The sequence below is a fragment of the Schistocerca piceifrons genome, unplaced genomic scaffold (assembly GCF_021461385.2).
Source record: "Schistocerca piceifrons isolate TAMUIC-IGC-003096 unplaced genomic scaffold, iqSchPice1.1 HiC_scaffold_2340, whole genome shotgun sequence".
NCBI lineage: Eukaryota > Metazoa > Arthropoda > Insecta > Orthoptera > Acrididae > Schistocerca > Schistocerca piceifrons.
The window spans coordinates 2,808,838-2,822,149 of NW_025728274.1; the positions used below are offsets into that span (position 1 = coordinate 2,808,838).

The window sequence follows — 13,312 nt, forward strand, 5'->3', positions numbered from 1 at the left end:
AAAAGCAAGGCAACATTGGTGTTTGGAGGCTGGTGTAAGGACACTGCCAGTGACCAAAATAATGGTACAGCTTAGTTTGCTGGAATGAACACCCCTCATGAAAGGGGAAAGGAATAACAGACCATTATAAAATTACAGACTGTCACAGTTAGGAGATAGAGAAATTATGTCATGTACAATTCTGATAGTGTCTCCATTGGATTTCAAGTTACTGAGAACCAGCAGATCCCAAAGTGTTGAGCCACAGCAGTTCACGTAGCACACGTCGCAAATGACATGCCATGTAGTGTAGCAGAGTTGTGGCAGCTTACAACTATGTGACTCACTTTCTTTTGTATTAGTAGTGTGATGTTGATAGGAAGCCATAAAGGCCACATGAATTCCGAGAATCCTGATCGAAACACTTTAAACTATCTGCAAGTACTGTAATGACTGCATACCTACAAAACTGGAGGACACTGGCCTCAACAATACATTATGATTTTATGAGCTTTGTCTATTTAGGGGTGTACTAACCTGTTCCAGAGTGTTGTTGTGTTAGAGTAATTCTTCATCAAAGTTCATATTTTGGATTCCAACATGCTAATAGCTGCCCCAGAGGTAAGGAGGTTTAATGTGTTGAGGGTATGCCCACAGATACTTAACATGCGTGGCCAGCACATAAGTTTTCATTTCAATTGAGTCACACTACCCTGTTAGGGAGCTTCTTACAGATGCAAGCAGTTTGCTCAAGGTACATTGTTGGTTAGGGTTTGGATAGTTATTTTCTATGTATTTTGTGTTGATTAGCACATGCTCAGTTAGCCCCCAAACTACACTGAATAGCTCTTGTTGTTCACACTGCTACAGCAGACTGCAATGTGATTGAAATATAGCACTGTAGGCATCCAAATCGCTATTGATGGCATTCTCCTGTAAAAATGCATCAGTGGCAACTGGCATCAGTGTATCAGCCTCACTGATTTGTACCTGTACACACAGAACAAGTGAGACTTGTGTGTTTCATAGTGAATGACTAGGTGGAAGCCACTTCATACTGTGGACAGTGTTAAGGTGATATGCAGAAAAGTATATCTAATTTACAAAGAAGATAGTGTAGGTGTCTTGAAGTGTACTATGTGACATTGGTAGCAATGATATATGGCATCATAAATCACAAATACTGTAACAGCCTAGCACATGTTCATAGCAACACTGCAGAGAGCAACAATGACAGCATGAAGAACCAGCATAAAGGTGTGGGAGTTTAAACAATTGGAAAATTTTATATCCAGCAACTAAAGGAACTATATGCCAATTTGGATACACAGCTTAACCAACAAAACTATCATCAACAAGTGTGGTACTCAGTACTGATGACTTAACATCAGGCATTCCTGTCAGGGACTGCTGTTACAACTTTTACAAGAAACTAATGTAACATTTACACAAAATCCAACTGCAGTGCAAATTTGGATTCCTTGACATGCATAAGGCAAGTCCTACATCACTTGGAGGGGAAAGGAAATTTCAAAACTGAAGTCTTTAAAGTAATCTGTAAGAGCACAGTTTGACAGAACTACAGGCAATGCATCATTATCCCATTTTGGTATATTCGAGCATTTAATTGGGAAGCTGTTAGAGCAGTTGCTGTGGACAATTTTGAAGCAACTTTGTATTTTGGCCATGCATATCTCTGTGGTCATGGCTAACAGGGGTGGAAGCTGATATTATGACAGCAGCAACACAATGTGACTAATGTGAACACATCCAATAAAGAGGAAACTGCAAATAAGAATTTTTTGTCGAGTAGTGACTTGAGTAAGAGCATAATTGGACTGGGGCAGCCCAACAACTAGGGTCCCAATGGCAGTCAAAACAAAGGAAATACAAGAAATTAAAATGGAAACGAAAAGTGGAAAAATAGGTAAAAACATCTGACTAAACACGTCCACATATGTCCATAGCTCATTGAGGGGCTACAGCAGTGGTCCGGAATTAGTCCTCTGAAAGTGAACTAAATGGATTTTGGTCCACTCAGCTTGTGTCAGTTGCTAACAGGATGCGGCTTAACTTCCAGCACTGCAGTACCTCATGAGAAACAAGTACTTTTATTCACTCTGTGAAGGCAGTACAGAATTCTCTGACCAGTCATTTGCACAGAAGTTGCTGGTTGTGACTGCACTGAAGTCATTCCATGTGGTACTGTGTTACAATCATTACTGTATGCCTCCTACCAGATTTAAACACATGATAATGAATTTAATAATGGTTACAGAGAGCCAAGGATGCTTGCACAAGGTAGACCAGAGTGGAGAACTGCATCAAACCCCATTCGGACTGACAATAACAACAACAAGAACAACTGCAGTCCATAAACTGGGTGAGTATGAGCCTAACACCAAGTGGTGCTTACTTTACAAACTGATTTTCTGCTACATCAGTTCCATACTGACTTCCCTCCTACCTCCCTCCCACCCACCCTACCTCCCTCCTTTCGCACTGCAGTTCTGCAAGTATGAAATGTCTGACATGAGTGGCAGTATAGTTACTTCCCACTCACCAAATCTATCACTCTTACTGAAGGGTGCAGTGATGTAAGACAGATTGTGATTTAGTAAGCAAATTGAGTGCACGGTCTTGCTATTGTTAGGTAGCACTGATTGGGACAAATGACCGACAGTCGAGATCAGATGGCCTCTAACAAAGCTGTGTTTAGTCAGGCTGTGGAGGATGCATGGGGAAATTACATGATGCAGTGTCCACAGTTGCATTTTTCCTCCATTACATGAAGGAAGAACAATCTGTGGACAAAGTTCATTGCTGTAGCCCAGGATTCAGACAAGAAATAAACACGTTTTGCCCAACAGAAATTAAATGTCATATTGTTTCTTATTCTACATACAGCATTAGGAAACACATGTACTCCATCAAATAAATGCAGCATACAGACCAATTTCTATATATAAACACCATTTAGAAACTACAAATTATCCTACTGCCCTGTTTTCTTATATGGTCATGAGAGACTTTCCAATTTGTAATTTGCCTGTGTGTGTGTGTGTGTGTGTGTGTGTGTGTGTGTGTGTGTGTGTGTGTGTGTGTGTGTGTGTGTGTGAGAGAGAGAGAGAGAGAGAGAGAGAGAGAGAGAGAGAGAGAGAGAGAGAGAGAGAGAGATGTATTTTGCACATTTTTGGCCGAGGCTGATGGGTGGCAATAGAGTGGGAGAGAGATGAATTTGACATAACAAAAAATAGCCCTAAAAAGGGGCACTCTTGGCTTATTCATTTCATGTATGTAGGCAGAGAGCAAGTAAAGAGAATGTAATACTCAAAATATTAAATTAAAATAAATTTATTTCAGGTACAAGGATAATGCCAACTAGAACTAGCTCAAATTTCCTTCTCTCATCTTTGATATTTTTCCGTCACCAAGAGATTTTGTGCTGGCTCTCACTGGCAGAACACTGCACAGAAGAACAAGGAAAGAAAGTAAAATGTTCTCAGTCCATAACATTTTATCCAGAATGCCCCATTATTTCTGACTTCAGTCATGCACCCTGGCACTGAATCTGTGAGGCATTGGACCCATTTGTCAGAAGAAACAACCCCACCGAGGCTTCAAAAAAAGCAGTCCAAAAGAGCATCAGCTATAAATGGTGTGTTTCACAGCCAGTTCTCTGTGTGTTCGTGCTACTTACACACACATAATTTCCATTGTGTTCAAGTGAGCAGTCTCTCACAGCCAGTCCATTACATTAATGTCTATCTTGGACAGCTGCAGTTGAATGAGCAGACCTATACACAAGTGAATATTCCTCGTGTAGCATGAATTCCCCTCCACAATATAGCATTCACACTAAATGCAGCACCACCTTCTTCAAAATGTGGGCATACGGCCTGCTGCTGAGGAAGCATTCCACGCCCCCGGCGGGGAAACCGACGCCCCCGGCGGGGAAACCGACGCCCCCGGCGGGGAAACCGACGCCCCCGGCGGGGAAACCGACGCCCCCGGCGGGGAAACCGACGCCCCCGGCGGGGAAACCGACGCCCCCGGCGGGGAAACCGACGCCCCCGGCGGGGAAACCGACGCCCCCGGCGGGGAAACCGACGCCCCCGGCGGGGAAACCGACGCCCCCGGCGGGGAAACCGACGCCCCCGGCGGGGAAACCGACGCCCCCGGCGGGGAAACCGACGCCCCCGGCGGGGAAACCGACGCCCCCGGCGGGGAAACCGACGCCCCCGGCGGGGAAACCGACAATCGGCTAGTACTACCTGTTGTCACCACTTATTTGCCATTATGTCTGGACCCTCGCGGCTGCTAAACTACTGTTTGGTCTTGGTAAGACAACTTATCTGTGAAAAAATACATTTTTTCACATTGCATTCAGATGTAGCTCTGTGGCTGCCAGCCAGTGTAACATTTCCTCACTGAGTTCCTGGTTTATAGTGGATCATTGTGCGTGCAGTACAGCTTTCCTTGGCCCTCAACTAACTGCATCATTGGAACTGGGAAGTTGGTCACTCACTACAACTGCTTCGTATCTAGGGGAGGGATTAGTTGGCTCTTAGAGGCAAGCTATGTGTTATCCTGCTGTGTGCTCAGTATCTTGAGCCAGGCATTCTGCTGATAGTGCCTCCTTCAACAAAATTCTTTAAAATTCTGTTTACAGTAGGGGTAGACTTCTGACATTCCAAAGATTCATCAATCACACAGGTTGATACTTTATCCAAAGTTCCCAATACTCAGGCAACTTCCACTCCCATAGTCACCCTTGGGGTGAATTTGTATAGCTTTAAAAATGCACGTTACTACCCCTTAATATTTGTCATGTCAACACAGGATACATAGAAATTCACGACTCTGCCAGATATGTGTCAAGCATGTATGGAAAGCCAAATCATCTGCATACTGCAGACGTTTGCTTAACCTTGCACAGCTTACACTGAGGACAGGCCACATATTTGAACAAAATTTCCTTAAACAATTTTGCCATTTATCAGCATGACAAGAGAGAAATCAGCATTGGACTAATATGCCATTTCTGATGACTAACACCTCTGACAATACCCCAGTTACAGTCATCCACTCACAAGCAGCACCACAGGAATATCACAGTCAAGCAAACATTAATGTTTTGAGTTGGAGCCAGGGCATGGGTAACGACAACCAAAGGTGTATTCATTTATTTCTTATGTCTGTTACTTGTAATTAGGGTCTCAGTGATGTTCTAAGGCCTTCCATGACATCTTCCACTGATCTGTGCCCGCAACTATTGTTGCTATGATGGTCTAACACAAGACTGCAACTCACCTCGCCATCATCTTCCTTATCTTCCCCTTCTCCCTGTTCCCGTTTTCAAGCACGATATGCAGTACACTAGGACTCCCATACAAGACAAACATTGTGTGATGAAAACCTGAATAGTATTGTAAACCCCGTGAAGGAATTTGATCTCTTTTTGCTGTAGAAATGTTTGTGGAAGCACACTTCACAATGTTGATATTGTGCTGGACTATACACAAGCACTGTAATGGAAAGTGAAGTTATAGTTTGGCACATGTGACAGATGAGATCTGATGGAATATGATCAAATGTTTTGTTGCAACACTTGGCTTACCTAGGCCTGCAACTGGATGATACTGTGAATCATTAGTTTTACTGTTTCTATTCTTTGCCATGAGGTCTGGTTTGTGTTCAAATAATTATATCAAACTTGGCACCCATTCTACATCTACATCAGTAAAGGCACATAAGTGAGTACTTAAGATGCCAGCATCCAAGTTCAAATGCATCTGGAAGCTTAATTGTTGGCATTCTTTTTTCTGGTAGTTCATAATAGATCTAATAGATTATAGTTAATATTCTCTGACAAGTAGCTGACCCAGTAATGTTGATAACTAATTTGATAATGCTGCCTGCCCATTCATTAGAGCTTTAATGGCTGTATGTAGGTGCAAAAGTACATCATTATTTGTTCACACTTTGTCAAAGTACTCTGGGAAATTTTAACCACTGCTTTAAACATTTAAGGATGGTAAGTATTAAGTGTGGTTGTAGTAGTGTGTAATATTTCTTATCATGAACTGTTAAAGGTATCATGTTTCATTCTGTCTTTTAAGAAGAGCTCTTCAAATGTTGCTTTTGTTGTTGGTTATTTTCTCTATCATAAAACATTATAACTTTCATGACTTTAGCTACAGGTAGTTTAATAAATGTATCTGAAACAGAGTGAAGCCCATACACAACAAGAGCAGCTATTTCATTACTCAGACACACAATTCCATTATTTGCATAAATGTCAAAAAAATCTGTCTCTCTTTCTAGTGAATTTGCAAAAACAATTAAAAAATGGAAATGTGTAGCTTTGAACTCTGCACCTTCAGGTTACCGTGCAATGCTTCTATCATTTCACCATGGAGAATGGATTTGGGAAGAGCAGGTAATTTTGAGGCCTTAACGTTCATTCTAAATCATGCAGAGATATATTTTCAAGCTGCAAAATGGAGAATATGAGTGGCAGTGGAAAACAAAAAACTTGTTGGTAAAACTGGTCTTCCATTCTTAGTTGCTTGAATGGTAGACAGTGAGCACTTAGAATCTGAATGCCAATAAATATACTAAGGCTAAGAGTGTGCTTATGTCAGTGAATTGAACATTCCGAGAGTCAGGTCCATAACCTATGCAGTTAAGTAAGCGATCACTAGCATGAATACTGAGTTAGTGTCAGACACCTCACATTTACCACACCAATGACACTCATCTCACCGAGATCAATCCCTGGTATGGTTTTTACGGCACTATTGCCAAATGGTCTGATGACCTGCAGGAGACAGGACATAATAAGGTTAAAGGCAATAGCAAAGAGGGTCACACTCAAAACAGTACCCTGAGGCACACCAACTTCCTGGTAAAGGTGTCTGACAAGGCAGTACCAACATTCCTTGAAAAATCAATATTTTAAAAATACCTGAAGGACATGGGGCATGTGGCCTCAGAAGTGCCACATGTAGAGAGATCAAGAATACCCATCCTTCAGAAGGTGTTTCAGGCATTCTGCAAATTTAAAAACACTGGCAGTGTCTGATATATCCACAGAAACCCATTCGCGACACACGTTGACAAAGTGATGAGATGGTCAGCTGCAGGACGGCCTAATCAAAATCCGCACAGTACAGTGGTCAGTGAATTGCCACACACTAGTCACTATACCAGCCAGGCATGAATTACATGTTTCATCAGTTTGCAAACACAGCTTGTGGGAGAAATGGGGCAGTAACTAGAAGGAAGGTATTTTTCCGTACTGGGCTTGGGTTTGGGTATGGGAATGACAGTGTCTTTATGCTGGCATCTGGCAAACGGCGCCCTCTGCCCAGATGCAGTTGTACATAAGAAAGAGCAAGTGCTTGCCCACAAAAGAAAGGTTTAGGAACATCTGAATGCAAACATCGTCCAGCACTGTGTTGGAGGATCGATAGGAAGTGAGAGCAAGTTCTCGCCCCCTCATACTAAAGGCAGCTTGTAGCACTCGCTAATCTGCCAAAATAGAGTACTACCCAAGCCTCCTCCACTTGTTTCTGGTGGAGGAAGGCAGAATGATAGTGGGTGGAGCTTGAAATCTCCGCAGAATAGCAGCCCAATGGATCTTGGTCCTGCAGGGCCCATACAACCGATGAGGTAGTGGAACTGTTAGAAGAACTAGTTAAGGAAATCTAGCTAGATTTTTGCTATCCTGAAGGGTGCAATGACACTGTGCATGCAACTGTTCATAATGAATGCAGTTTGCCATCATAGAATGATGGTTAAAAACATGGAGAACACATCTCTGCATGTGAGTTGAGTCACAACACAGCTCAGTCAATCAAGGCACTGGGACATGGCACAGTAAAGATGAAGGGCGAGAATGGAATATTGTGTGGTGGTAATGATGGCATTTGTAAGATACTCTACCTGGACATCACAACTGGAGAAATTATGTTACTCAAAGGGTGCCAGGGAACAGTAAATCTCGAGTCATCCCTAGAAAGTTGCCATTTGGGTGTGCATATATGTGGCGTAGGAGTCAGAAAATGGATAGCAAATGGTAAATGGTTGCTCGAGTACGTACTAGAGACAGTGATGAGATGATGGGCAAATTGGGCAGTGCAGGAGATTTCCAGGTATGGGTAGGAGTGCATGTAGTTAAAAGGAAGATGGGTACTCCCACGATAAGGCAAATGAGGTTAAGGTGACAGAAGTTCAGCCTAGAGGGCACCTCTCTGTCAGGTTCTGGGAGATTTCCAAAGAGAATGGTGTGCATTACAGTCAATGAGCAGCAGAAAGGGGTGAGGGAGTTGGCCAGTAAGCTGGATGAAGAGTGTCCATGACACGGAATGACTGAGGGGTGTAAACAGTACATATGGAAAAGTTCAGGAGAGGAATGTAAAACGCGGACAGGAATAGCTTCAAGCTGGGTAGTCAGGGAGAATGGTTGACTTTGAACGTCCTTCCATATGAGCAGCATGACTCCCCTCTCTCCTCCTACGATATGGAATGCCATCTTTGGAGAGAGGGAGTCAAAGCAGACTGGGAAGAAATACAAAAGCTCAAATCAGTCAGGAGGATGCAATTTTGTTTCCTGCAGGCAGAGAACTAGCAGAGGCTGCGATTCCAAGAGCAGCCGCAAGTCATCTTTTTGGATTGAAGGCCACTAATATTCCATTGGAATAATGTCATGATTAGGAAAGAGGAGGAGGAGGAAAGAGATGGAGAGGTGGCACCTCAGCGGCCATTCCTGTGTTACATTCTTGACTGCATTTACATAAACTTATGGCTCCTCTTTTTTGGTTTCTTAAACATTTTATTTTATCTGACACATTCCTGACCTTTAAGATTTGTGTCACATATTGGTCCTAAACAACAAGATGTATGAAAAAGAAACCACTTACTGGATAAAGGACTGTTTGCCATGGTCATGGGAGCTGGCAAGTACGTCAATGCAAGATCTGAAAGATCACAAGAATGATCATTCAATTCTGTTTAATATACCAGAGACCTATATTAATGTTACTGAAAGCAAATCCCTAACGACAAAAGTAACTAAACAGTTACTTTGAAATCACACTGCACAATTTGTGATGCACGTGCTTAAGTACACTAAGGTAGTTTTATTGAATTACTAATCAACACGTGACAAACGTAACAAACACAATGACAAGTATACCTCTCAAAGTAGTTTACTTGGTAGTTATTTCACAAGCAGGAAAGTATTTTCAGAAGAGTTTAGGAAGTTGGATAGGCCATGAATGTATGAAGGAGAATGAGTCTGATATAATTCTAGAAAGGTACTTTGAAATGTGTTTGCAATTGCGAGTACCTGTCATTTGTGTTTGTGATATTTGCTCAAAAATGGAGAAATCTCAGTTCCCAACTGCAATCAGTAAGCATTTTAGACAACAATAAGTGATAAGTGTCGATTTTAAGGAATATTTATTGTCATGTTTAATGAGTATCAACTATGGTGAAACACATCGCTTTGGTAAAGGTGTACATCTCACAATGTCTATAGTACCGATGAACAATGGTCACCACCACAAAGTGATTATTATTTTTTTTTAAATTCAAATGATGGCATTAAACTTTTATACCCTTCTCTGTTGTGCATAATGTGGTGTCACCGCCAGACACCACACTTGCTAGGTGGTAGCCTTTAAATCGGCCGCGGTCCGGTAGTATACGTCGGACCCACGTGTCGCCACTATCAGTGATTGCAGACCGAGCGCCACCACACGGCAGGTCTAGAGAGACTTCCTAGCACTCGCCCCAGCTGTACAACCGTCTTTGTAGTGATGGTTCACTGACAAAATACGCTCTCATTTGCCGAGACAATAGTTTAGCATAGCCTTCAGCTACCTCATTTGCTACGACCTAGCAAGGGGCCCATATCAGTTACTATTGATATTGTGAATCATGTACCATCAAGACAGACGTTCATCATTAATGGATTAAAGTTAAGTATTCCACCAGCTAAGTCAGTGTTTCTAAATTCTAATTTCCTTGTCCTGTTCCAGACCTCACGTCAACCTGCGTGAGTTAAAACGCATGCATTTTGGCCTCCTCTAGTAACACCTGCCAACCACAACACACAAAATCTAGTGGAGATTGATGCAGCATATCTGCAGGGTGGGATAATGATAATTAGTTTATCGTTCTTCACAGTTCATGATGATTTCAGTGTTTTATTCTATCATGATGATGATGATACCTGGTTAGGGGGCACTCAATGGCGTGGTTATCAGCATCCACACGAATCCCCAAATTTTACATGGTCCAGCCATGCCACTTTCACAAATGATGATGGCAACACAAACAACCAGTCCATGGGTTTATTCCTTGCTGTCTCATTCTTGTTCAGCAATGTGCCTTCCCCCTAGAACTGTCAGCATCATGACAACTGCCATTACATCAGGAGGACGAAGATGAAGTCGAGCTGTCAGTAAGATTCTGTACACTAACCAATGACACATGACTTGACATTAATAATTAAAGAGAGTTACTTGTTTTAAATTAAGAGCCAGTATATGAGTGGTCTTTGAGATATTTTTTGGTTCATTTAGCAAGTAATTTAGACTTGAGATAGCATTTCAGTTAACAGTGCTAAAGAAGTTGCAAAGTTTGTGATGTCAGGAAACAGACTGCCATGGGAGATGCAATGAGACTGAAATGGAGATGAATAGGATATTAATAAAGGAGTTTATTTGATTAAGCAAGTTGGTAGTGTGCAGAGTAGCTCAGAATAGGAGGAAGTATTTTAACGGTTCAAAGCCCTGAGCTGATGAAATATGACCTCACCCTGGGAGGAGGACAGGAAGCAGTGTGGGGTTCATTACATGCCACAGACCCAAACTTTATATGCTACTGGTGAAAATCACACTTGCTCTGCCAGTCTCATACGTGCATCCACTACTTTCACTCACCTGAGCGATGGGGCGCGTGCCTTCCTCCTCAGCAGGGCCTGATTGACAAAAAAAGAATTTGCGTGTTAATATAAAAAATACTTCATCTGCACAAGTAAAACAAACTAGTGATAAACAAAGTGTGTTTCAACATGACCTGATAAAGAACAGAATCAATTGTTTCTATCTTTTAGAAAAAGTACGGATCAGTGTATAATTGAGCATCTAATCTACTCAATTATAAACAACCATCAATATTATCGAGTTCCAGAAAGCGAGAACTTTATTCCGGTTGCACGCTTGCTATCTGAAGACTGGCAGGGACAAATAAATGTTTATTGTCATCATTTCACATAATTATTGATCAAATTTTAAAATCTGCTTAATAAAACATACAATCTTATGTTACACAGTTAACACAGTGTCACGTTTAACATTTAGGAACTGCGTGTAAGCTTGTTTATGCACCTTCACTAATTGCATTAATGTACCGACATTATATTCATCCAGTATTTGGCAATGAGAGCACTTAGTGTTTTGCAGAAAACTTCACCAATAATTTTAAATTATCATGAATTTCTCTCACAGATACCCCACAGAAAGTAATAGCAAAAATGTTTATCACTTACCACATTTTTGCTGTTTGTGCAGTAATAATGCCACATCAAACACATTCAATGTAACACTCCTTTCTTTACTTACAGATGGGTACAAGTAGTGAGGAGAATGAGTGGCAGGTGAGGCAGATTATTTCTCAGGTGGATATTTTGTAGAGGTGAGACAGAAAGAAAATCTGATGCGTATGGGAACAGGATGGATTAGGAGACATAATAGGAATGAGGTGGAAGTGGGTTGTGTAGCATCTGGCTCGTGCTTTACAATCCTGCCTTATGCCACACAACAGAGGTATGTCAGTTGCTGGCATCTTAACAGGCTTGAAACTGAAACTCACCCTCAGTGCAGCAGATCTTGCCAATGACAGACACCGCACGGTTTCCACCCTGGAGCCATGCGACACTGGACAACTTAACAGTATTTCTCCGCTACATAGCCTTTGTAGGGGAATGTACAGTGGCTCACCAGCCAACCCAAGTTCCAGACTCGACATCAACTATCTACTTTGGAATGCATGACTATATTAATAAGAATGCAGCCCACAATATTGGCATTGCCAGTGCTACCTACAGCAGTGTTTGTCAGTTGTTACAGACAGAGTGCTCAACTGGAAGCGTCAAGAATAATTTTCATATTAGTAGCAATCTTTTCATGCATCAGGGCATTCTCTTCCTTGCCTTCATCAGAAAGTTGTTTCATTTGCTTCATGTTGGCATGTACCATCTGTGCCACAATGAAACACTCTTCCTCTTGCCCACTCAGGAACATCTCTCTTCTAGTGCTTTTATAACACCTTTTTTGTCTCTGGAAGCTTTTTACCAGTGTCTTGTGATCCATTAGGTAGCCTTCATCTCTGTGTTCAAGTGCTTCTGCATAGTGTTTGAATGGTTTTGCTCCGTGTTCAAATGCCTTGTGCCACTTCTTTCTTTCATCCTGGTATCTTTCTGCCTGCACCATTCCACATCATCATCCCTCCTTACTGATGTCTTGGCCCAATTTTTGCATTTTTCTTCCAGGTGTGTGCCTCATGGTTGACACTGCCATCTCCTCCATGGGGATGACAGTTCATACTTTTGGCTGCTGTTACAGTCAAGACTTTTCCTCTGAGCACAGCAATATTGGAATCTAGGACATCATCAGTGCAGCTTGCAGTGCTCAGCTTAGCTCATATTAGTGACAACCTTACAGCATATCAGGAGTATTTTTATGTTGCTTGCACTAGGATGCTGTTTCACTTGCCCAACATTATCATGTGCCTTCTGTGTTCCAATGAAGTTCTAATGTTCATGGCTACCTGAGCACATCTCTCTCCATGTGCATGGATCATCCACATTAGGTGGGACATATGACCACGAGTGTGGGTGGCAGATGGGGCAAGGCAGCTCCCTGCTGGACTCCCTGTAGAGAGGTGAGGCAGAAAGATAAACAGATTGGTCTGGGATCAAACTGTAGTGAAAGTCTTGATGGGAAATATTTTATGAACAAAGGTACTGGCACCAGAGACAAATCTAGTGAACAGGAAGTGATACTGTATTATCAGCCATTCTCTCCAAAAGCATTGACACATTCATCCCACAAGCTTCAGTTGTTTTCACTCTACTATACACTCCCAGCACCTTCATTTCAGAGGTGATCAGCTTTCATATGTTATAAAGTAGATCATAGAAACCTTATTTCTGCTGACTGTATTCTTCATAATCACCCTCCGCGTAATTCAAAAGACAGCTCCATAAATAATTGTAAACAATTAATTCCAAGAAACTATTGAGACATTCAAGACAAAA

General features: G+C 42.0%; 1 protein-coding gene across 1 annotated transcript; it reads left to right on the plus strand.

Moving 5' to 3' along the window:
* Window positions 1-3,863: 3,863 nt before the first annotated feature.
* On the plus strand, window positions 3,864-12,589 carry LOC124742863 (extensin-like). The gene is made up of 2 exons (XM_047248809.1): window positions 3,864-4,202; window positions 12,545-12,589. The coding sequence occupies exons 1-2, from the start codon at window positions 3,864-3,866 to the stop codon at window positions 12,587-12,589; spliced, it is 384 nt and encodes a 127-aa protein (XP_047104765.1).
* Window positions 12,590-13,312: the final 723 nt, after the last annotated feature.